The sequence below is a fragment of the Grammomys surdaster genome, unplaced genomic scaffold (genome assembly GCF_004785775.1).
Source record: "Grammomys surdaster isolate TR1022 unplaced genomic scaffold, NIH_TR_1.0 186, whole genome shotgun sequence".
In the NCBI taxonomy this organism is placed as follows: Eukaryota; Metazoa; Chordata; class Mammalia; order Rodentia; family Muridae; genus Grammomys; species Grammomys surdaster.
The window spans coordinates 7,477,536-7,503,759 of record NW_021604631.1 but is presented as its reverse complement, the minus strand read 5'-3'; the positions used below and the strand labels follow the sequence as shown (position 1 = coordinate 7,503,759).

Sequence of the window (26,224 nt, the reverse complement as noted above, 5' to 3'; positions counted from 1 at the left end):
GGGAGAGGGAGAGGGAGAGGGACTGACTACTGAGCTGCCGGTAGTCAGCTTCCCCAGCCCTTTGTCCACCTCTATACTTTACTTCATCTTCAGGGATAAACACCAGGTTCCCTAAGCCTAAAGCATCCTCGCTGAAAACAGCACAACAGCACAAATGTCAGTGACAAAGAGTACAAGGAACTGCGGTGCCTAGTCACAGGACATTGAAGCCTGCCCTGACAGCGCCCAGGAGTCTGAATTCAACAGTGCTGGAATGGCTCCTCCAGCATCAGGTAATTATCTAGTACTGATTCTGGGTGTCTGCTCCAGGCCACCTTTAAGCTGAACAGGGCTTGTAATGTAGTCACCACGTTGCTCACCATCCTGTGGCTGTGCCCAGAATGAGGCAAGCCTGCGTAATATTCTCCTGTACAGAGAAGGCCGGGGAGGAGTCTCTTCAGGCTCAATGGGAGGTCTCTCTGTAGGTCCCGTGTAGGAGATGGAGGCCTGATGACTCTGAGGCCACTCCTGTTAATGAAAAAGAAAACAGCTTTCATCATGTACACATGATTCCTAACACAGGGGCCTTTGCTCTGCAAAGGTCAGAATTCTAATGATTTAATTGTCCCTTCAATGAGCAGAGTTCTCCCCACTTGGGAATATTAAGGTTTCAAACCTTGCCTTAAAAACCATAACACAGTGACTGTCCCCTAACATACAACAGGGAAGAAAAAAATTGAACTGAAAACTACTGTTCATATTTACTTCTCTGAACAACAGAAGTCAATATGAATGAGCAGAGTGGTCCCATGATAAACTTACCTTCAATTTATCGACGGCACACACACACACACACACACGTAATGAAATTAGTTGCATCAAACACCTACTTCACTGCTGGTATCAGACTCCACACAGAGGAAGAATGCAAATTCTAAGGCCTCTTCACTGCTTCAAAGCCCATCATTCTCACACGGATACTTTGATGACACATTTTTATCTATTATTATTATATTATTATTACTAGTGTGTGTGTGTGTGTGTGTGTGTGTGTGTGTGTGTGTGTGTGTGTGTGTGTATGAAGAGAGGAGGGATCCCTACATCAGGGCTTAACACTTACTGGGGTGGGGACTCACCCTGCTGAGTGTAGACGGAAGCCCGTTAGAGGAGCCTATCAGACATCACAGACCCTCAGGCTCTGGCACAGACTCTTGACTCTTAGGGGTAAATATTTTGTGCTACCATTACCATCTGTCCTCCTGCTTCATTTTCAGAAGCATAGCTTCAGACTGTTTCCAGAGCACATTAGGTCCACCAGGGAGAAAGTCCTAAATCTCTCCAATGTCACTTTCATCTGGACCTAACTGCTACTTCTCTCCTGTCTCAGTGACAAAGGAAGCCCTCCCCTGTGAAGGAACCCTGGATCCCACCCTTCTGTCTGTGTATGGGTTTAGCTAACTCAGTCATCTTTTCTGTCTCCTTTCTCTTCACTTCCTACCCCCCTCTCTCCTGCTTTGGGGTATATAAAAACCACTGCCCTATTGGCCTTGCTGTTTCTCTCAGGGGTACCCTTTTCTGTCTTCTCTTACATTCTACTCCTCTCTCTCTCTCTCTCTCTCTCTCTCTCTCTCTCTCTCTCTCTCTCTGTTTCTCTCAGGGGTACCCTTTTCTGTCTTCTCTTACATTCTACTCCTCTCTCTCTCTCTCTCTCTCTCTCTCTTTCTCTCTCTCTTTCTCTCTCTCTCTCCTTCTTTGCTTGGATGCTGTGTTGGGACTCTCTTTTGGCTTTTCTTTTTGTACAGTCTTTTTTTTTCTAGTTTTCTAAATGTTTTCAGTCCTTTGTGCTTTTCCTGGACATTTATTCTTTTTTTTTTTTAAAGATTTATTTCTTATATATGAATACACTGTAGCTGTCTTCAGACACACCAGAAGAGGGCATCAGATCTCATTACAGATGGTTGTGAGCCACCATGTGGTTGCTGGGATTTGAACTCAGGACCTCTGGAAGTGCAGTCAATGCTCTTAACCACTGAGCCATCTCTCCAGCCCTGGACATTTATTCTTAATGGCACCTTTACAAATCCGCACTTTAAATAGCAGCCACATCCTTACAAGATGGAAACACATTTCTTCATCCCAGGACCTCTTTCTGAGAGCCAGACAGAACCACAACTGTATCTATACATATTTGTACCGAAGACAGGCTACATTCACCACACACCAAACTGAAACTTCATCTTCCTCCACAAACTTGGTCTTACTATCAACAAAATTAATAAAAACCAAAGTTAAACTACTCTAGTCCCTCAGACTAGAAATCTGCCAATCTAATATTCTTTAAGCTTCTGAAAATTTTACTCCAGTAGCACTTTGAGCCATCTGCCATTAACAATCCTAGTCTATACCTCAGCACTTCCTCTTCTTTCCCTATCACTGGATGACTCTGTCAATCTGATATCTGCTATCTTTGCCTGTAGCTGCACATGCCCAACTCCTTGTGGGAAGAGGTCAGTCTTCCCACACTGCAGATGTGTATACACAGATACTTGTCTTGGCCAGCCCTGCCCTTCTGAATCCTCTGACACACATTCTATTGCACCAGCCTGAATTAATAACCATGGTTTATCCCAGTGGATAAGCAGGAGAAGGGGGGATTGATAGGGGGTTTCTGGGTAGGGGGGAAATGGGGAAAGGGGATAACATCTGAAATGTAAATAAAATATTCAATAAAAAATTAGTTAAAAAAAGAAAAATCTTGCCTTTTCTATTTATTTTTAAAATTATGTGTGTTTACTCCAAGTATTTTATGGACTTTTACTTTTTTCATTTAATTTTTTTTCAATCCAACTGGAATTTCTTAGCAAGAGCTACATTTTTCAAAGGATATATATTATTTTATAATTAGAAAAACATCAGATAACTCTAAATGTTAACATTGGAGTCTAGTTTTTCACAATTGATTTTCAGATTAGTCAACATAAATTGCAACTATACTGCTTTGATCTGCATGAAAGAGAAACACAGTATATAATTCATCTATTGAGTGATTTTTCTATTTGGTTTTTCAATAATATGAAATTGTTGAACTTTTTTTCTATGCCCCCTTACTCTCTTATTAGTAAGCAAACCCAGGGCTTTAAACATGCTAGGCAAGGTGCTTTGTCACTGTGCTATCCTACAACCTCAGGCCTTATTAATTAACACTTTTTAATATATTATATAGAGAGCACCAACAAGCAGAACTTTGTGATGAGGGAAGTGTTCTACACAGTACTGCACAATACAGTAAGTACTACACTTATTTAACCAACACAGTTTAAAACCTACTGATAATATATATAAGCCTATAATAATTAATTTATCTATACTCCACTACAAGTCTTCAGTTCATTGCCAGGTACTACTATAGATACACATAATAATGATGTTGGCATCTGTTCACTCTGTTCAAGGTTTATCTGGTAAGGGTGGGTGAATGAATAGAAGAGGCAAGTATCCAAGATAAACAAAGAAACAAATATCGGGGTACTTGATAGATAAACAGGTAGATACAAGGAGTACTTGTCTATCAAAACAAGGTTTTCTGTAATTATATAAATCAAGTGTCTCCCATTTTAGTATTGGAACATGTGATATGGCTCTGTAGCAAAGAATTAATATCTCAACTATAGATATCACAGAGAAACATCAAACTAACACAGGTCAGGTTCTATATTATAAATTGAATTTACCTGAAGAGTGCTGAAAAAGTGGGCTGCTTTGGTTTTTAGTGGACCAAGATACCAGTACCTAAGAAAAACCAAGAAAAAAAGATGAAAAGAGCTACCAATGTGCTAGATAGCATCCACGACAATCAAGTCACCAGGACTGTACCTCTCCCAGCTGCTCTGGGGGCTTAAGGATTGTGGCATAACACATAAGTAATACACTTTTAATGAGAGTATTAATGGCAATGCAATTAGATGGCAGAACGATTCCTGTAGTTAGTAAGATAAATATAGCTTAAGCCTTTTTGACCCCTAAGTTTACAAGTCATTATAATACAGACTTTCACCCATAGAATAGGGTGAGTATACAGTCAAAGAGTCACAGGAGAGAGCAATGAAGCCACACAGAGGTAGTATATTACCAATGCAGCATGGTCTAGATCTAGTGTGTCACAAGATACAGGACTGGATCCTGTACCTCATGGCCCCTCTCACACCAAATGCACACACATTCATAAACCAGTATATACTCATATTATTCATGTTATATAGCTTTAATATGGCAAGTGCTACTAAGTCTCAGAGTGAAAACTTATTGCATATTGCTAAGCGCATGAAAACTACCAGAGAGGGAGATGCCTGGTTGCAATTAGAAAGTGACACAGACGCCACTCTTTAGACTCATGTCTGACAACACCCATGCTACTTTACTGACCCTGACTGATTCAGGTAGAATGCCTTTAGTTAGCTGTTATTACACCGATGGAGAAAGATGCAGAAAGTAAAAACATACGGAAGAACACAGTATAAAATTCCTACCTTTGGGCCTATGAGTTGAAAAGATAACAGACCCCAAATAATAATAAGTTATAAGTGACTGCACATGTTGTGATATAAACTGATCACTATTGATAAGAAAAGACAGAAAGGAAGACAATAACAGCATTAGAGTGTGGCCGTGCTATGAAATGAACACAGGCTAAAGCACAGGCCGAGGAGAAGTGACTGGGAAATGGACTGACTCTAAACACATCAAAGAGCAGAGGAAATAACGTTAGGCTAGAAGAGGTAGAGCAGCCAGAGAAAGGGCAAGGCTTAAAAATAAAAACACAGAACTGTTCATTAGGGAGAAGGGCCTAAATTCCCAGAATAAGGAATTTATAGCCAATGTGGAGCCGTTCTAAATTATGACTCACGTTGATATGGGGGTAGTATTGATGAGGGCCGTGGATATTTGATATTTACTGGGTTTTAAAAGCTCTTTTTGGTTTCTCCGTTTCTCAGTTTAGTCAAGTAGAAACATCCTGACTCCAGGGTCTATTTCTAAAGGTTAAACAGTCCCTTGTACTTTTTCCAGTAGCACATGTTGACACAATGCTTGTAGTCTTCCTATGGCCAGCAAGGGAATGTTTCTTATTTCACTCTAAAAGTGACTCAGTGGTCAGTCCTGATCGAGGTATTATATCACCACCCACAGACTTTGAAACCCATCGATCAGAAGCCAGCTAAAATATGGAACAGGTAGATGAGCTATTTCTAAGACAGCTGACCAGCACTAGTGCTGAGCTATTGACCAGAACACTTGGGAAAGCAGTTTGCTCTGAGCAGACTCTGTCAGAGAAAGCTAAGCACTTGCTCTCTGTGAGCGGTGGGAATCTGATCAAACAGAAGGTAATCTGTGGAATCAACATAACCAGGGCACACTTGCAAATGACTGTGGCATGTAATGAGATCCAGCAGTACTCCTCTACTGGTATTCCACTGTCAGGAATTTCATAACCAGGTAACTGAGTGAAATGTGGGAGAGATTTCTGGGAAGAAATTTTAGCAGTCTGGCCCATGAACACAAGAGAGGTTTCTTGATGAGAGCAATCATAACACAGATAATCTCCACTAAAACTGTAAGCCCTGGGCTGTAGGCAAAAGAGGACACCTCCACCAGAAAAGAGATAAACTTTGCCTAGTGTCTGCTTCAGTCCTGCCTCAGAAGCCAGACCACATACTTCTCCACACCTCTTTCAGAGCCAGAAGTTTCATCCTACGAAAGTCTCTAAAACTAAGCCTATCTAACTTGGCCCACTAATCACTCCTCCTGAGCCTGTTCTTCCAGTCAGCAAAGCCAGACAACCATCTCTCTTCTGTAAGAGAGAGCAGCCCTTGGTCTCTCCACCTATGAGCGTTCTCAAATGCCTTGCACACAACCTCTGACCACCTAGGACTGTAAGGGCTCCCTGAGGCTGAGGCCCAGGGAGTACATTGGGATCTAGCTAAGCATGCTGCTGTGTGATAGGCAATGCCAATTTCCTCTTCTGTAGTCTGAACCTAAGCTAAATGTGTCTGAAAACAGAGACATACCCTTCTCTTAATGGAACTTTCCCTATCCTTTCTGACTATAGAACCCAAAATTTTACCTGGCTGTTCCTACTTTATTATTAATATCTAATTCAACTTCCTGGCCTGGAAGATTTATTCCCAGAACACTGCATTTTAAAACCGCAACATCAAGGATGGAATAAAACTGTTAAAGACTCATCACATAGAAACAGTAATTCTTTACTTGCTAACTTTGACGGCAGCATCTCTGAAGGATCCCCACCGGAGGCCAGTCATTGCATAGACAGGTTGTTCTTTTTCACCCTGGAAGTTAAATACAATTGATTTAGCTTTATGAACACAGTAAATTCATAAGTATCTAGAAAATGTTGATACTAATCTCATCAAACCAAACATTTTATATGTAAGTTCAAATGTTAAAGCAATTAGCCCTATGGGTATGTGGTAGGAGTGCTTGAATGATCCACACTTTAAAGCTGACGTAATCCTATGTGTCAGTTCTCATGAATCAAGGGAACATATTAGCTGTAATTCTGAGCAGCAAACTTCCAACAACTGAAAACTGATAGATACAAGGCACCCCACATTCTAAGAAGCAGTTGTCCTGTGCACAACTCCATAGTTTGCTGAAGGACCAACTTGGATTCTCCCACATCATCACTTCTCCACCACAGCTAACATGAGCCAAAATTAAGACCTGGGGGTCGGGGAGAGGTCTTAGAGACAGCATACTGCATCTTGTGCTCATGGGGTCAAGGGCTCCTGCAACCCCAGCATCAGCATCACTTTCATTTCACTGTGCCAAACCAAGCAAGGGATCTGTGAGAAACACACACATTCCCAGAAGAATTATACAGGAAGGAGACACGGACCTCTCACTCCTTTACTGTGTACCTGTTCATGCAGTAGGTTGGCTTTTCTACTCCCCAGATTCATATAAGCAATGGGAAAAATGAACTAGAGGGACGGAGGGAGAAAGGGAGAGGGAGAGAGAAAGAGAGAGAGCAAGAGAGAGAGACGAGCAAGCAAAGAGGTGCTGCTGAGGGAACCAACTGACTGGTATCACAAGGATGTGTTTGTCTCTAGGTGCCAAGTAGAAAGTACTTCACCTGAAAGTTGTGGGCTAGGGCACTCAAATATGAAGAGACTATGGAGAGTACTTAGCCTGAGAACTAAAATATGAATTCAAAGAAATGGAGCTAAAATAGATTTCCAATCTCAAAAAGCACATACAAAAATGTATACAAAAAGAAATTCACATATGAAACCATAAGAGACCTAACACTGTGCCATCAGCAACCAACAGGGAGATACAACAATACCAGGTAAGCCACCTCTATTCCTGCCGAAGCCATAGGCTTTTTAATTGACAGGTGAGGCATCCATGCACTGCACAAGATGATCTCTCTATGAGGGCTGTTAATAGAGAAGCTATGTGCCCTAACATTTGATCACACTCTGGCTGTTGGAAACAAACCACAAGGAGGCAAGGGTGTAAGGCAAGGTCATAGAGGGCTCTGAAGTAAGGTGAAGGTGGCCAGGGTGGGAACAAGAGAGTGAAGGAGAGATGCTGACCTCTGAAAATGCTTTGAAGATGGTGCCAACCTTGCCTATCTCTGTTCTTTTTTTTTTTTTAAATAGGTTATATAAAGAAACACATCTTGACTTCCTTATCAAACTGAACATTCAAAATGAGATGTAAGCACACACTGAACAGTGAATGAGCTAAATACAATACTATTCTAGTTCATGATTTATTGTACTTTTGAATAATCTCCAGTTTACGTAACATGGAGCTCACAGAAGTACAGATTGGCATTGAGCACTGTCTATATTGATGGTCAAGCTTTGTTGACAGAGATTTTCTCCACATTCTGAAAGCAATTTTCAGAAATAAGGAGAAGGAAAAAAAATCATTTAAATTAAACTGGTTCCTCAGAAACTAGGGTAGAATCTACTGTTCTACATTTTCTAAGAATTGATTAAATTTTTGTGCTTCCTGGGCTGTGTCATTAATATACAGAGATTGTGAAAAATCTGACATCAATTTACAAAGTCAGTACATGAGAGAAGGAGGTTGAGACAAGAGACATTTAACAAGCATAGTAACACTTTCCAGTTACATTCAATTTATTCTGCAATACATTACCTCTAACATATATATAATAAGTACTAAATCACTGAGCTATTAAACGTGTCTCCTCATTCACCATCTTTAGTAATAATCATGTTTTACAATAATGTCTTTATAGATGAAAATCTCTGCTTAACGTAGTCCTTGTTTTGTGAAGACAACTTATAGCTGATCACATGCTAAAAGATCAACTGCCATTTAGACTATGATTAATGAGCTCATGACGGAAAGTCTAGACATCACTGCATGAAGAAAAAGAAAAGGAAACTTGGCTATAAACTTGTAAGTTCACCAATTGTAAAGACGTACTAGTGAACTGCATATTGGTTAAGTGTCCCTTGCCTGAAAGGCATAAGGCTGGACATGTTCCCAATTTTCGGGTGACTGAGCATTCCTACCCCCACATCAACACTGTGGAATCTGAAATTCTCTAAAGTTTCCAATTTGGGAACATTTAGCATTTCAATATTCAGATTAGGGATGCTCAACCAGTTAACAGCAAGTTTCAGGGGTAAAGTTGAGATTATGGCACAGTATAGAGCCATAAAACTTTTACAAAATCAAAAATGAGTGGACACGAAACGCTCATCTAGAATGGAGCTGGCACGTCTTACGGTCGGATGTGAGCAAACACACAGGGCTCGCTCACCACTGCACGATGAGTCAATCCTACAACTATGTCTTCTGAGCCATTTGCTTTTCATTTTCTTAATTAGATGAAAAAAGAATACTCGTTTAACTTCTGTCAAAACAGTATATCTTTTTCCTAGTATTTTAAAGAAATGTTGACAAAAACTTAGAAATTGCTAATGAATTATTTCTCTTTCATCTTGTCCTTTATTTTGAAAAACAATGTAAGGCAAAACTCTAAATAGTAAGATGTATACTACTTATGCCTCTCAATTAAAGTCACCATTGCCAAAGTCTTATCTCATGTTTGCATTTTTGTCTATGTGTCTTTATTTGTATGCTTGTCTGTGTCACCTACATGCAGTGCCCACATTGGCCAGAAGAGGGCATCAGATTCCCTGGAATTGTAGTTTTCAGCAAGTTCTGAGCTATTGTTGCATGTAGGTACTGAGAACCAAACTTGGTTCCTCTAAAAGAACAGCCAGTGCTCTTCTGCAGCCCCCGTGTATGTTCTGTAGTGTTGTTACATTTGCAGCTGTAGACATCAGAACTTTTCACAGCAATTATCTCCCCAGAGCAAGGACTTGCATGGGAGTCACTCTCAAGGAATCAAAGGTTGAACGGTAATACTGTATGTAAAATCAGGCCATGTACAAGTATCTTTACTTGTTCTAATAATATTCATGATTACCATTGGTTTTCATCCTTCAAATTCAGTATCCTTTACTAGACGTTTATTTTTTCATCTTGAACAGACCACTTACTTTTCTGGATTTTTTAACACTGACATTTCAAGACAGTCTAAAATGTTTAGAATGACCCACATTTTGGCTTTTTCTGATTACTATCAAGTGACTAGATTGAAATTAGCTGACATTTGGGGCAGGAGACTATATAGTGACATGGCAGTATTCTCAGAACTATATAGTGACACGGCAGTATTCTCAGAACTATATAGTGACATAGCAGCGTTCTCAGACTATATAATGACATGTCAGTATTCTCAGAACTATATAGTGACATAGCAGTGTTCTCAGAACTATATAGTGACATGTCAGTATTCTCAGAACTATATAGTGACATGGCAGTATTCTCAGAACTATATAGTGACATGTCAGTATTCTCAGAACTATATAGTGACATGGCAGTGTTCTCAGAACTATATAGTGACATGTCAGTATTCTCAGAACTATATAGTGACATGGCAGTGTTCTCAGACTATATAGTAACACGGCAGTGTTCTCAGAACTATATAGTGACATGGCAGTGTTCTCAGAACTATATAGTGACATGGCAGCCTCAGACTATATAGTGACACGGCAGTGTTCTCAGAACTATATAGTGACATGGCAGTGTTCTCAGAACTATATAGTGACATGTCAGTATTCTCAGAACTATATAGTGACATGTCAGTGTTCTCAGAACTATATAGTGACACGGCAGTGTTCTCAGAACTATATAGTGACACAGCAGCGTTCTCAGAACTATATAGTGACATGGCAGCGTTCTCAGAACTATATAGTGACATGGCAGTGTTCTCAGAACTATATAGTGACATGGCAGTGTTCTCAGAACTATATAGTGACATGTCAGTATTCTCAGAACTATATAGTGACATGGCAGTTTTCTCAGAACTATATAGTGAAATGGCAGCCTCAGACTATATAGTGACACAGCAGTGTTCTCAGAACTATATAGTGTCATGGCAGCATTCTCAGAACTATATAGTGACATGGCAGTATTCTCAGAACTATATAGTGACATGGCAGTGTTCTCAGAACTATACAGTGACATGTCAGTATTCTCAGAACTATATAGTGACACGGCAGTATTCTCAGAACTATATAGTGACACGGCAGTGTTCTCAGAACTATATAGTGACACGGCAGTGTTCTCAGAACTATATAGTGACACAGCAGCGTTCTCAGAACTATATAGTGACATGGCAGCGTTCTCAGAACTATATAGTGACATGTCAGTGTTCTCAGAGCTATATTAATTTTTGAGAGCTCTCTTACTTCATACTTACTCTCCCTTTATTTTAGGTTGTTCATGGTGGTTGTGTTTCTTTAAGATGGCAGTAATTAAAAACCAAAATCTGTGTGCCAAGTATGCTCACTGTGAGGTGTAATTGCTTCTATGCCCTTTAATTGGCACAGCCAGCAAGCATACTTCTAAAACAAATTACCCTCTACAAATAAGAAAATGTTATGCAGCTCAACAGAAAAATGGAGAGTTACAAAATGCAGGAAGCTACAGAAAATATTGTTCCCAATGTGAGAAAGAACGGACGGATAATCTACAGAATCCTAACTATTCATAAACACATCTGTGAGCTAAGGTTAAAGACAACAGCTGCTCCAGCAGGATGTGAGAAGAAGCTCATGTGTTGTAGACCATGGAAGAGAGATGCAGCCAGCATCTAAACAGCTACAGAAATCAGTTACTGCTGAAGTATGTTATGGGTCTTTTTTCCTTTTTAAAGGACAAGTTTCTGTTATGGGGGTCTTTTATTTTATTGCCCTTAGTATTATAGGACCTTGGTATTCTGAAAAAAGCTTGCAAGTACTGGAAGAATGAGTCAGGCTTTAAGGAGAAGCAAGAGGGTAATGGGCTTGATTATTGCTGGTGTAACAACTTTAATTACATTAATTGCTAGCACCACTGATTCTGCAATGGTTTTCACACAAGAAGTTAAGACAGCTACTTTTGTTAATCATTTAGCAAAAAATGTTACTAATGTGTTGAATATACAAGAGGATTTAGATAGGTGTTTCGAACAACAAACTGATCCTATTCAAATTATTGGAAGGAATTTAAGAGTAAGGAGTATCTCAAGTGTCATGCCAAATACCAATATTTTTGTGTTACTTCTAAAATTTACAATGACAGTCATTATAATTAGTCATTATAATAATTAGTCATTATAAAGTTTAAAGACACTTGCAGGGTATTTGGCATAATTCTAACACCTCTCTGGATGCTTTAACTTTGCATAGTGAGATTATAAATTTAAAGAATGCTGTTCTGCTGAGATTTGATGCTGTAGATACTGTTGATAAAATTATCCATGACCTGAGGTCAGTATTTCCATTTTGGTCAAGCTTTAAGAATGGCATATATAGCTTGATTTTGTCCTGGGAATATTTATATTCCTGTCCATTGTGTTAAAGCTTGTCTTTAACAACATCAACATGTTGGCAACCAAAATACATGGCTTGAAACTGAAAATAAACCCCCAGATAGAGTTATTAAATTAACAAGCTGGCAAGTCAAGGACAGGTAAGATTCTGCACAAAGCCTACTAATCTAAGACATAAGTTCATTCCTTTTGATAATGTATATTCCATGACAGGTAAGGAAGGCACTCTTGTCAAAAAACAATCTAAGACAGGCTTAGTCTTATTTATGAAATAAAAAAGAGGGAGATGTAGAGAGCTTTTGGGGCTGCTTGGCAGGAATCTGACATTGGCCAGGGACAAGGAAATGGGCTTCAGGCAGGAATCTGACATTAGGCTAGAACAAAGAAGTAATTTCAGGCAGGAATCTAAATATTAGGCTAGGCTTCAAACATGAAAATGACTTTGGGCTAGGACAGGGAAGTTGGCTCAGATATTTTGATCATCCTGATAAGCCCTTAGAGACAATGATCACAGGAGTGATCACAGAACTTTGTTTATTGCCTTGCTTGTTCTTTGACTATTTGTGTTTATTGTCTTGCTTGTTCCTTGACTATTTGCATCTATTGTATTGCTAGTTCCTCAACCTAGAACTGACCTTAATACTTGCATATAATTAAAATGGTACAAAAGAAGATTGGGAAAAAAAATAAAGGCCAGGTTTCATGTGGTACCTGTTAGCCTCAACTTGCTGTGTTGCTGAGGATGACTTGAAACTCTTCATCCTTCTGATGCTTATAGAGAGTAGGGATTACAGGCATATGGCACACTTTGGTCTGGCCTCAGGGCTCTTTTAATACTCAAAACAATCATGCATAGCTAGATTTCTTATCGCATAAAGGCAGTAGTTGGAGAAATTAGAATTAGATATAATTCCATGAGGAAGTGATACAGAGGGATCCTTGTATGTAACAGAGGCCAAGAGTTAAATAGCCAAAGCTAATGCATCAAAAGGTGACATCACACATTCAACACTACTCAAGTGCAGATGTGAATTTTATGTCACATCATTTTTACCACACGTGGGATCATAAACACATTAATTAGTGATGACAGAATCATGAACAATGCTTCTTTTGGGGTATTAATGTTAGGGTGGGAAGAAAAAGGAAATGTCATATTCACCAGAACCGCATGTAAACTGTTACACTCTATTTTTTTAACATGTGCTTATCACTTTGATACCTTTTAAATATTACTTTTAATACCTTTTTCAAAATCTGAAGGAAAGAGTTTACCTTGATCTGCAAGACATCAAGTGGAACTGTCTCTCCTTTCACAATGGCAAGTGTGGCATCTGTAATATGTCTAAACGGGGGAAAAATGGAAAGGAACCTGTTGTAAAAAGTAAATACCACCTTCCCCCCAGTGCACAGCATGCATACATATGTGCATACACGCCCACACCCACACTCTCAGAATCCTTGTGGGGGGTCAGTAAAAGCTAGTTTTTCAAAATAATCTTAGAAAAGCATGTGAGCAATTACATTTACTACATCACTCCACTGGGCCAAGTATTGGAAAATTTGCTACTTAAAACATGGTAATAACATAGTGTCTTTTAATCACTATAAGAAATTCAGCCATTTCCAAAAAAAAGAAAGAAAGATGTCTTTCTTCTCAAACAGCCAGAAGGTAACTGAAGGCCCGGACTTGTAGCTATCTTAGCAAATGATAGTTCATGACTCAAGACATATTTTCTCTTTTTCCAGCATCACAAGGATGTGCTTCATGCTCTGTTCTCACTGCTGATTCTTTCCTTCAACAATACTGTTCTTACCTACATTCTGACAATCTCTTCAAAATCCTCTACGTAAAAAAATTACTCATCAAAAAGTAAACACTCTGGATTATTCAGGGCATATAAAATTATGCCAGATCTGTACATAACCTAGAATTTGTACTTTAAATTCAAAGTCAGACATACATAAATACACAAAAGATGGTCAACAAGAGAAACAGAAAGCCAAGTGGCTAGACAGTAAAACATGTGCTCTCTCAGGAGAGAAGGAGCAGACCTCCATCAAGGGCCTTTACTGATGCTGGTCAACCCTCCATGCCCTAGGTGCAGCCATGGCAAGCCCTTCACTCATTCTTTAGATCTGGCAGACAGCTCCACCTCAGAGAGGCCCACTCTGTCCAGCCTAGTGGACGGTCCTTCACTGTGGCTCTCATCACTACACTGTTGCTGTCCTTCCATCGGCTACAGCCTGACCATGTACTGACTAGTGTTATCGCCTGCCTCCTCCTGGGGAACAGAAGATCCATAAGGTTAGCGACACTTTATATATCACCACGTAAGCCACTAAGTATGAAAGCAAACCTGATGTCTTAGTAGTTCATTATGTATCTGCAAAAGAGACTTTTATGAAATATCATTATTACACTTACAATTTTGACCCATGTGAATCAACATTTTTAGACAGTGCTCAAATTTTAATATATAAATATATAAGTTACTTCCTTCAAATAAGACACATAAATTGTGATTGATTTATGTACTTTAAATCTCTTTTAATCTATTATCTGCTCCTTTCCATACCCCTGTTTAAAAAATAGGTCATTTGTCTACTGAATTTCTGTGGATTTATACCTTAGTGATATGTGTATGATCGTAGTGTATATATCTAATCTATATATTTTCTGAGGATAGCTAGAATGGAAAGTTTGTATCGACTCATCCTTGAGATTTTGACAACATTAAATAATCCCTGTGGTAGTAGCATTTGCATCAGAAGACAAAGAATACCTGCTGTCTTTGGTGATGATGGCCACCAATGAAAACCATCATCTAGATTTACTCGTTTCCAAACTAATAATTTTTTAAATCTATCATTTAAACATTTGATTTATTTTATACATATGAGTGTTTTGCCTGCTGTGCCTGTGGAGGTCAGAAGATGGCATCAGATTTCCTGGAACTAGAGTTAAGGATGGTTGTTAACCACCATGGTGCTGGGAACCAATCTGGGTCCTCTGGAAGAGTAACATGCAGTCATAACCATTCAGCGGTCTCTCCAGCTCGAGTCTATCCTTTCTAATTTATCCTCTATTGTACAAAAGAACCTTCCTCTGAACTGTAGGTCATATAAGAAAGCCATGAGAAATGATTAACTCTTAAAAATTTGAGACAGGATCTCATGTTCCTAGGCTGGCACTGAACTCACTTTGTAGCCAAGGATGACTTTAAACTTGTGCTCTTCTCCCTCTATCTCCCCAGTGTTGGGATTACAGATGTACACCATCATGACTGGTTTATTCCATGCTGCAGATGGAAACCAGGGCTTCACAAATGCTAGCATTTTGCCTACTGAATGATATCCCTCCTTCCTCACTCCTCTTTTTATTTAGATAGGGTCTCATTTTGTCTCCCAGGAGACCTCAAACTGGCTACACAGACCAGGATGGCCTTGAATTCAGAGACCCATCTGCCTCTGCCTTCTGATTGCTATGACTAAAAGTATATACTACCATGACAGTGCCCCCAACCTCCCCACACCCCACAAAAACAAACAAAACAAAACAAAAAATCTCTATGAGCCATTTTTCCTAAATAACCTAGTTCCCCACAGCATCCAAATGTGTTCAGTTTTTCACTTTTACTTGTTTTCTGATTATCACTATGAAACTATGCTCTATTTCAATACACTGTGGATAGTGACTTTACTGACACACCGTCATGCGAATTTAATGAGCAAGTATAGGATCACCTTATAATCAGAATTAACGGAGAGAGATAGTAGTCCCAGAAGTAAATGCTGATGTTAACAAAACTCGGGAGAAACTAGAGCACATCTCTAATGCTTGTTTAATCATGTAAATTTATTGACGTTTGAAAGGACTATGTTAATTTTCATCTCTCTTTTTCTGTGTGTGTGTGTATGTGTATGTTGCTATGGATCAATGATTTTACATAAAGCCATCTTAGATCAGGCTCATAGAAATACTTAAAGGCCAGTACAGAAATGTCCCTATATAACCCCTTTCCCTCCTACAGACACAGCTGTTCCATTATCGTATCTCTCCACCCCACACCAAGACTGGTTGGCTCATTTGTCACAATTGAAGAACTTACACTGACTTATTACTGCCATTCATAATCCAGTTTTGATCACTGCTGCAGTCTAAATGGGTTTAGACAAACATTAATAATGTCTACCACTCAGCAGCACATACTATGAAATTTTACCACTACACAAATCTCTTTGTACCTTCTCCAAACCCTAACAGCCACTCCTCCTTTTACTGTCACAACTTTACCTCTTCCGGACTCTTACAGTTGGAGCCATATAGTGTAGCCTTCTTCAGACTGTTTTCCTTTACTTGGTAATATGCACTCACGTTTCTTTCTGTGGCTTCATAGCTCATGTCTTTCATCACTGAATGAGATTCTACTGTTTGAATGTACCAGTTTTATTAATTCACTTGCCAATTATTTCTTTTTGCATGAGCTGTGCCCAACTGTTTTTGAAGGAGTTGGTCTGTCTGAGGTTATCAAACGTATGGGCCTAGAGCTGTAATACTTGTCCTTTATAACCTTTCATGTTCATAGGCTCTGCAGTGACATTCTCTCTTTCATTACTAAAATCAGTAATTTGTGTCCTTTCCAGTTTTTATTTAGCCTGGCTAGAGACCTGCTGATCTATTTATTATTTCTAAGAACCAGCTTTCTATTGACTTCTATTTTCAATTTTGTTCTAATTCTTCTTAATTTCCTTTGTTTACTCTAGTTTCTCTAGTTGGAACTCTTCTTTCATCTGTTAACTCTGAGTTTAACTTGTTTTTCCTTCTCCTGATTTCGGAGGCAGTTTCTGCCTATGTAAACAGGCTGGTTTCAAACTCACAATCCTCCTGCCTCACCTCCCCATGTGTATGCCTTCACCCTTAATCTTGCTCTGCCTTCTGTTCTACTAAATGCTTCAAATTTCCTCTAATCACCACTATCACTGCCTACCACATATTTTGGGGAGTGTTTTTATTTAGTTTAAAATATTTTAAAACTTCTCAAGACTTTTCCTTGATGCATGTGTTTATTTAGAAGCATGTTGCATAGTCTGCATGGATTTGAAAACAGTCCAATTATCTTTCCATTTTAACATTCCACTCTTTTCTACCCCATAAGTTAGTGCAGGACTGTAAAGTAGGTTGGGTTAGGTATTTCCCTTCTTCCATGTGGAAAGCCAGAGCTAGCTAGAGTTCAGCAATCCCTACTGAGCTCCAAGACTGCTCTAGAAGGTTGGGCTCTGGATAATTAGTTTCTCCTGACACAGACCTTACAAAGGAAAAAGACTGCTTCTGAGTACTTCAAGATTCTTCCTTTCCTCCTCTCCTAGTACTTAGTATGGGATCTTCAGCAAACTCTATGAGATAAATCTCACGATATTATAGGGAACCCATAAGTCTGATGCCAAGGAAGTTGGAACTCTCAGAGCCAACCACATAGAAACTCAGGTTTTCCTTAGCCAGCACTGGTTCCCACAGCTGCTAACATTCATAAGTCTCTGCCTTGGTAAGGCGTGACTCTGTTCTCAACTGTCTCTTCAATCATGGGGCAGATGTTTGCCTCGTATCCTCCCCTCCTGTTCAGATCCAAGAGAGTTTATAGTTTGATTTATTTAGTTTTGTTTTTCAACTGTGGTGCTGAGGATTGGGCCCAGATCCTTGTACATCCTAGGCAAATACTCCTGTCAGCTTTTAATTTGATCCTTCAGCAAAGTTCCTCAAACAAAAACCTGGAAACTGAAGGACCAACTTCTTTCTTAAAATCAGACTTACTGAGTTGGAATCCATATGCAATACAATCTATCCTTTTAGGCATGCTTTTCCATATATTTTGACAAATATATTTATGAAACCACCATCATCAAAATACATAACATTTCTACCATCCCTTGAAGTCCCTCATCAATCTTCGTTGCCAACCCACTCCTACCACAATCATGGGTCCAGCCAATTACCATGTCCAGTTTAATCTTTTGTAGAATTATCATATAATAGAATGAAAAAGCATGTTGAGATTATTCACACTACTGACTGCATCAACAACATGGGTAGATGGTTTCTTCTTATGGTTAAGTAGCACTCTGGTGTATAAATGTACCATAATTTGTTCAGCCATTCATGAGCTGGTTGGTAATTGGCATTGTTCCTAATTCTTGGCAACTAGCAGCAGATTCGACAAATAAGGTTTAGTTGTTGCATGGATCTGTATGTCTGCACTTCTCTTAGGTAAATACCTAACAGTATGACAAGCTTATGTTTAATTTGATAAGAGGAAGCCACATTAGCTCCTACAGTGGCTGTACTGCTTGGCATTCATTATGCCATCAATACATAAGTTTCAGTTGCTGAATATACTTAACAGTGCTTGTGCTGTCTGGACTGCTTTTCCGTTATATAATATAAGCAACTGTGGGTTGGAGAGATGGCTCAGGGGTTAAGAGTACTTGCTGTGTTTGCAGAGGACCCTGGTTCGACTGCCAGCACCCACATAAGGTGCACTGTCATCTGCACCTCCAGTTCCAGGGGATCTAAAGCTCTCTACTGGCCTCCTTGAGCACTGGGAATTCCACATATAGACAAAACACCCAATCACCCTTATTTATCTATAAGTAACCCTCCCCTTTTTTCATTTCAAATAGATCTTGGCTGGGAGAGGACAACAAATTCTTTTAAAATGAGATTCTACTTAGAGGAAGCAAGGAGCATGCTCACAAGTCTAGGCTATCCTGTCCTGAGTATGTATTGGCTATGAGGAAAGTACCAGAGTTGATGTGTGCACTGTACTTACTTAATCTGAAAAGCACCTGGCACACAAGGAAAGACTTGGAAAGTGGCTTTGAGAGAGAGACCTAAAAAACAACTCAACCTATTGCAATTCAAAAAGACTTTTTGCATTAAATTGTTTCTATAAATTGCTTGGGAGAAGACAACTAAAATGCACCTCAAATTTATCATTCCCTAACAACGACTCAAAGCTCTAATAAGGAAGCACTGCAGCCTGGCAGTTAGGATTATTTACCTGCGACATTCCACACTTCAGGAAAAAAGACTTTTTTCTTCTTTAATAATTATTGTACAAGATGTCTTGACAGCAGGACAAAGGCAAGGCTTTGTTCTTTTTACATAGCCTCAGGCAGCAGCCATGTTAAAAAGTTTGCAAATTTCTGAGCCAAAGGCAGAGTTTCTGATTACCCAAGAGCCCTGGGGCATGCTTAGAGATTAGGTTTTTATAAATCTTTAAATTATAAATAGAAGTAGCAATAACAATAGTTTAAAAACAGAAAAAATAGCTCCTGAAAAGCAGAACACTATCTCAGATCCTGAGGGTGGCCACATGTGAGTGGAAGCTTTGGATAGGGAAGGGTTTCCATGAGGAAAATAATCTTCTGACATGCCATTGGGAAACACTGGCTAAAGCAGTTCAATAATGTCTACTGATACAAGGAAAAGACAAGCTCCTAATATAGTCAAGTCCTACACTGGAGAGAATTGACATCAGAGCAGCAACAGTGCTTGAGTCTTCATCCATCATTATCTACTGCCCTTCAAAACTTCTAAGCCGTGACTAAAAAAGTATGATTCATTAAAGTGGCTTCTCCTGCTTGCTAGGCCTCAGGATGGTTGGAGAATCCTGTAAGGGTGTGACACGAGAGACAGTAGGACAGTAGGACGGGGGTCTGATAAACATACATAGGCATGCCTGGGCTTTCCTATATGCGCCCATGCTTTTATGAACAGCATAAAATTGTTAAAGATACAATTGCTGGCCCTCAAAATTACAACAGAAAAAGTCAGTCTATAAGGCCTGGTCTAAGAAAGCACTCTAATGCAGGGGGAAAAAAAATTAACCCAAATTAAAAGGTACCTTGACTATTATTATTATTGACTTAGATGGTTATAATAAGAAAAACTTCTGAAAAATTTTTAATTAATTCATTCAACAAATGTTTACTTTGACTTCTTCTATCACAAGTCTTATATCACACACTATGTAACAATTTCTCTGACATCGTTCGTTTACTTCAGTCTTTTGACAACCATTTGCTCAAGATTATGTTAACTGCTGCGAAAACTAGGCCTCAAATTCAAGATCACCTACCACTTTGAAAGATTTAGTCTTTGTTACATAAAGCTTTCAATCTGTTTGCGTCCTGAGGACAGTGTTAGACTCAAAGCAATGTAACTTAGATGTCGGGACTTCACCCCTTCCCCATCTACTATATCCATACTCCCAGCCACTTCAGGCAGTCACAAGGATGTGACTGTATTTAGTTGTCTTATCTGCTTCTATCACCAAGATAATGGAGCCATGGCTACCTGCAGTTCAGTTTCCCGAGAGACATGCTTAAGTACCATGTGTACTTAAAGGAACTGATCAGAGCAATCTGCCCTCATCTTCATGAAAAAGGTCTTACAGTGCAAAAGCAGAAAAACTGCAATGACACAAAGAACCCATTTCCATCCCTGACATCAAGTCCTACTAATTACTAGATTAGGAAGGTACCACACCTCAAATGGGAGCATGCCAATTCTCTGAAAGGCTGGGTGCTCCCTCTCAATAACTTGACGTTTCAACCTATCAATATTTGAAAAGTCAATGTTATCATGTATGTCAATTTTCAGGCCCAGGCTCTATCACACACAGAAGTTAGCATTCCACATTGACAACCTACTGGACTTTGTTTCCACTTTCAGCAAAGAGTGTGTGACTCAAACTACTGGTCTGTCCCAGCGGGATAAATCCAATCGGAATCTTACTGAAGGTAGCCTGGTAGAACAAAAAGAAGACAAAGTTGTATTGTTACACTCAGAAGATTAGGGTTAAAGGGGGGCATATAGTATCCTCTAGAACAAAGTAACTGGCTGCTTCTCCCCTCTCATCTCCATTCCCTATCTCTAGGCCAGTAAGCAAATATCCCAATGTGAGCAGTTTCTAAAACGAAGCAGTCAATGAAAACACAATGATTCAGAATTTAGAAGATATATTTGGGTACTCAGTAACTACAATAATTTGTATGAAACTGGGTTAAGATAATGACAATATTACAACTGGATCAATGAACCAGTGTGAGAGACTGTACTAAGCTATCACACTGGCTGAGAAATATAGAGAAAATTCAACTAAAAATTCCTACTAATTCTACAGTGACCAATGCCAGGCAATAGTGTTTCATAAGCTACCTACTTCCAATAGAGTAAGTCACATAAGGGCCAACTAATGAGATCACATGTGATTTAACTAAATGTCACATATACAGACATTACTTGAAGATTCTTAAAAGACTATTTTGAACACAATCTCTTACTGTTTTTACTAAAATATTTTAAACTGTGGCAGGAAAATGAATGAGATCTTACAAAACCTCATAAGTCCACAACCCAGATTTAAGAACATTTGCCATTTTGTTTCTGATGTCTTAAGAAATGAGCTGGATATCAAAATTAAAATAAATAAATCGGCAGAGACAGATGAAGCCCTTTGAAATTCTATTCTCCTGACCCCTAGTAGAGGAAACCACTATGTTAGGTTGGCACAACTCTTTTCCACTATTTTTTTCTTACTACATATTTACATACCAAATAACATACAGTGACAGTTTCTGAATTCTAAAACCATGAAGAAATATTTTGCCTTCTTTCAAAACTTATTTGTATTTAACATTTCTAAGATCTAAAGATAAATATTTATAGATTTACTTCATTCTTGTATATGATACACATTACACATTTGTGTGTGTCTTTGTGTATGAGAATGAAAGTGTGTGTGTGTGTGTGTGTGTGTGTGTGTGTGTGTGTGTGTGTGTGTGTAGGGTACACAATGAGGCCAGAGGGCAACTTTCTCTCTTGTTCCCTATGTACTGTGCAGATATACATACATACATACATACATACATACATACATACATACGTATATTTTGTTAGAGAAGGTCCCCTACATGGCTTGAAACTTATGAAGTTATTCATCCTGGTCAGCCAGCACCAGAATTACTAGAGGCACCACTAATTATACTCAGATGATTTTATATGTATCCTGGGGATCAAACTCAGGTCCGCATGCTTGCTCTTAACTAAATAAGCCTAATTCATCCATTTAATTGCTACCTGGCTCCTATTATATGAACATATCACCATTAATTTGTAAATGAATTCCTTGAAGAAAAGATTATATAGGAAATTTTTATATAGCACATTAGCTAGATTACCAACACAGGAAGTCCACCATGGGTTCCTGAGAGTAACCTATGACAGAGAAAGAAGTATTGCACCATCTGATCAAAATTCCAATTCTATCACAACTGCACTAGATAGAAAATATAACACAGGAGTTGAATATGATGGTTTATGTCTGGAATCCCAGATTCCAGAGACTAAGGCAGAAGAATCACAAGTTCAAGGCTAGCCTGGGCAACTTATCGGGACTGTGTCTCAAAATAAAAACTAAATGAACAAAGGGCTGGAAGTATAATTCAGTGGTCCATGCTCACCTAGACACCCAAAGCCCTGGGTTCAATCCTTAGTACGGCGTATGTATGTATGTATGTATGTATGTATGTATGTATACACATGTATACATAAATACAAATATAAATATGAATGTATGCATCGTAAGAGGGAAAGAATGAGAATAAAAGCTTAATGTATTTTTTACAAGCTCACCTCATCTGTTCTTCTAAGTACTCCAGTAACAACCTATGAATGTAAAAAATATTATAAACAACACGTATTTTCCTTATCAAAACAAAATTACAATAAAATTTCATGGACCATAAACTTATTTATTTTCTTCTAGAAGCTATATTAAATAATGTATTAGATCTTAAAAACACATCATATTGTCAAATATGATCAGTGCTAAACTAGATTTTATTTTTAACCTAGAATAATATAGACTAAGATACATTATAAAAATTCTACATTATATTAGTAAAATTATATTTCAAGATCTACAAAACATAAGTTTACTAATGTTAATGTGTTGTAGGCTCTAGAGAAGTATGAATTCTTTTCAATTATACAGAAAAGCCTTTTACAGTACACAGAGGACAGGATGGCTCGGTCTGCTCAGAAATCTGTACTCAAGTGCTTCTTCCTGAGGGCTATGAAAACAAAGGGCTAGACAACTAACACTATCATTTCTTTTACTTTAGTCATTATCATTAGGTAGCCTAGGCTGGCCTGGAACTCACAGGATTCCTCCTGCTTCAGCGTCCTTGGGACTGCAGGTATGAGCTGTCATAACAAGCCAATCATTTCTCTAGCCCAAATGTCTTTTAAAGACTGCATATACACCAAATATACAATTCACTGTCTTTCCTTTAAAACATTTTATAAAAGTAAAGGTTGACATGTCTCCTTCCTTTATCTTGTCCTGCCTCATTGGGTTTCAGTATTAGAAGGGCTGTCAGTGATCTACTTCACTCTTTGTCGGTATACAACCCAAACACTTCACATTTCATTAACAAGCTATAAAACAATTACAAGATCATTAGCAGAGCCTTTTTAAAAAAGAAGCTTACTAAGGCTCATACAAATGCCAAGTCAAACTTAGGACAACTTTTCTGCTGTTCATTTCTAGTCCCTCACATTGATAAAGCCAATAGTAATGTAGTCTGTGGATAAAACTGATGACCCTACATTACATTACCATCTAAACTTCACTGTTTAGATTGGCATTTACTCTGTGCTGTACACTTCACAGGCCTTGACAAACATGGACTCACTCCTATCCATCACTATCATCTCCAAAGCATTCTCATTGTCCAAAAAGTCCTGTGTGCTGACTGCTAATCCTCTTCTCCCAACTGCAGGCAACCTCTCATCCTTTTACTCTCTCTACTGTTGCTTGCCCTACAAGTCAAAGAGTAGAAATGTAGACTGTAGTCTTTTTGTGGTTTCTTTCACCTACTATTATGTTCCAAATCCTGTCATAACTGGATAGTTCTTTTTTTTTCAAGCTAAATAATCCATTACTTGGATATGCTACTCTATAATTAACCTATTAAAGGGCACCTTCATTTCTTCCACATTTGGTCGACTGTAGATAAAGATGCTATAAATGACCATGCGCAGATTTTTGTATGCACATCAGCTGTGAACTCCTCTGCATAGCTTCCTATGAGCTCAATTGCTGGACTACATGGCAGTTTTCAGTGAAACCACTCATTTTTCATTTGTTGGATCTGGATTTTGGTTAGTCTAATAGATATAAAGTGACTAAACTATTCTGCATTCCTACCATCAATGAATGACAGCTCCTACTGTCCTCCCCTCAGCAGCATTTGACACTGTCAGTGTTCTATGTCTTGGGTGTTCTAAGAGGTATAGCATCTCACTGAGGATCAGTGTATTACTATTAGAACAGACAGGGCTAGGGATGTAGCTCAGCAGTAGAGCACTTGTCCAGTATACATGAGGTTTGTCCTGTAGCACTAACTGCCAAACAACCAACCCTAGAAAGAACAACAGAAAAGAAGGCAAACACATACATCTGAACAAGTATCATCTCTTTCTACAAATGCAGTCTTAAGAGTTCACTTTCAATACAACAGAAATGACGTGAATGGCCATAAAAGTGTTTTCTTGAAGAAACTTTCATTTGATAAGAACTTGTCCTTGTTGTGAAACCTCGGTGCCATCACAGAGCTACTACACAGCAGTAGGCACAGTGTAACACACTTGGCCCATCCATACACATTTTGCCTCTAACTTTATTCACCATTTGAGATCTGATCTTGCTAACCCAAATCTAACTGGAACTCAAGATCTTCCCACTTCATCTTAAGTGCTTGATTACAGAGCCTTGCTTGTTTTATTTAATTTTCTCAGATTTGCTTACATATGAACCCTTCTTGGAGCTGGGAGGAAGGTTTACTAAAAAACAAGGCAAGAAAAGTACAAGAGAAAAGCTTAGGGATATACAAGTTTTAGAGCAACAGTCCTAAAATCATGAATTACAGCAATTTCCTTAATTATTGTTGCCATTGTCCAAGAACCTAATATCCATTTTTTCCCCTTAAAAATGCCCCTCCGTGGGGAGGGAGAATCCTACCTCCTGCAGTGTGCCATCTCCTCCAGCAACAATGATCACATCGGTGCTTTCCATCAGTTCCAGGAGCTTCTTGGCTTGTCCCTCATAATCTGTCTGAAATACCAAAGATGGCTTTGGTAAACTTGTCATTGTAAGACCACATGCTAAAGGATGAAAAGGTGGGCTGTGTTCTTTAAAGTTGTATATTGACTGCCTTAATTTTACATGGTTGAGAGCCATGAAAATTCTATGAAAGCAATTAGGTACGGATTCAGACAGAATGGCTTCAGAAACTATCTACTCAGCTCCTTATTGTAAAAATAAAAGTCAAGCCGTATAATTTGCCTTAGTTATACAGCTAGTCAAACAGAGGACTCTTCCAGTCCAGTGTGTCTTCTATTACATTGTCTATACTCTGTTTTTCATCCGAAGGCAGGAAGTCAAGAGCATATGCAAATAGAGAAGTAGATATAATGAAAACGAGTACAGACTTCAGAGCCCAAGAGACCTCCAGGAAACCGCAGCTCGGCTACTTTCTAATTGAGTGGCTTTAAACTCACTGGATTTTAATTTCCTTATCAATGAATTTCCATATATCAAAAGAGAGATAATCATGGCTTTCCTGTACTACTGCTACACAGCAGAATTTAAAACAACTAGAAAAGTGTTTGCAACTGGTACTGTTTTAAGTAAATGAAGATTACTATTGTTTTGCTATGATGGCACCTAAAAGAATGCAGGTGTGTTTGAAAGAACCCACAGAAGAGCACGCCAACCCTCCCATTTGTATTGAACGTTTGATGTACATTTCAGTCACCATAAGGGTATACACTGATATGTAAACCCCTGAAGACAAATGCTTAAAAACAGCATAAAGTACATGAAATAGAAATACTACCTTCAATTCAAAATACACTAGACATACTAGCAGACAAAAACTAAATACTTAACTATCAGCTGGGCTAGAACACCTGTAGTATAATCTGTGACTAGACTGTGGCACACTGTAGATGTGCCTGTACATGTTTCCTTCCCCTTTCTCCTAACCACAGAGGCAACAACTGCAAGATCAAGTCTGATATGTTAAAAAGGTGAATCCAAAATTGCATGGGAACTTTACTGATGACCTTCTGACCTCCATGCTATACTCAAAGCGTAATCTAGAAATAGATTAACATCAGTCCAGTCAACATTCTAGGATGATGGAAGGGGCTTAGGAGATGCCACCACT

General features: G+C 38.8%; 1 protein-coding gene across 3 annotated transcripts in view; it reads right to left on the bottom strand.

The window, feature by feature from the left end:
- Positions 1–26,224, bottom strand: part of Agk (acylglycerol kinase) — a 69,945-nt gene that overhangs the window by 10,511 nt on the left and 33,210 nt on the right. For all 3 annotated transcript variants that reach the window (XM_028768418.1, XM_028768420.1, XM_028768419.1), the window contains exons 6-12: positions 25,015–25,107; positions 22,623–22,655; positions 20,639–20,733; positions 13,202–13,271; positions 6,244–6,323; positions 3,711–3,768; positions 360–507 (exon numbers count right to left, since the gene is read on the bottom strand). In XM_028768418.1, coding sequence (XP_028624251.1) covers positions 360–507; positions 3,711–3,768; positions 6,244–6,323; positions 13,202–13,271; positions 20,639–20,733; positions 22,623–22,655; positions 25,015–25,107 — 577 coding nt within the window. The remainder of the gene's footprint in view (positions 1–359; positions 508–3,710; positions 3,769–6,243; positions 6,324–13,201; positions 13,272–20,638; positions 20,734–22,622; positions 22,656–25,014; positions 25,108–26,224) is intronic.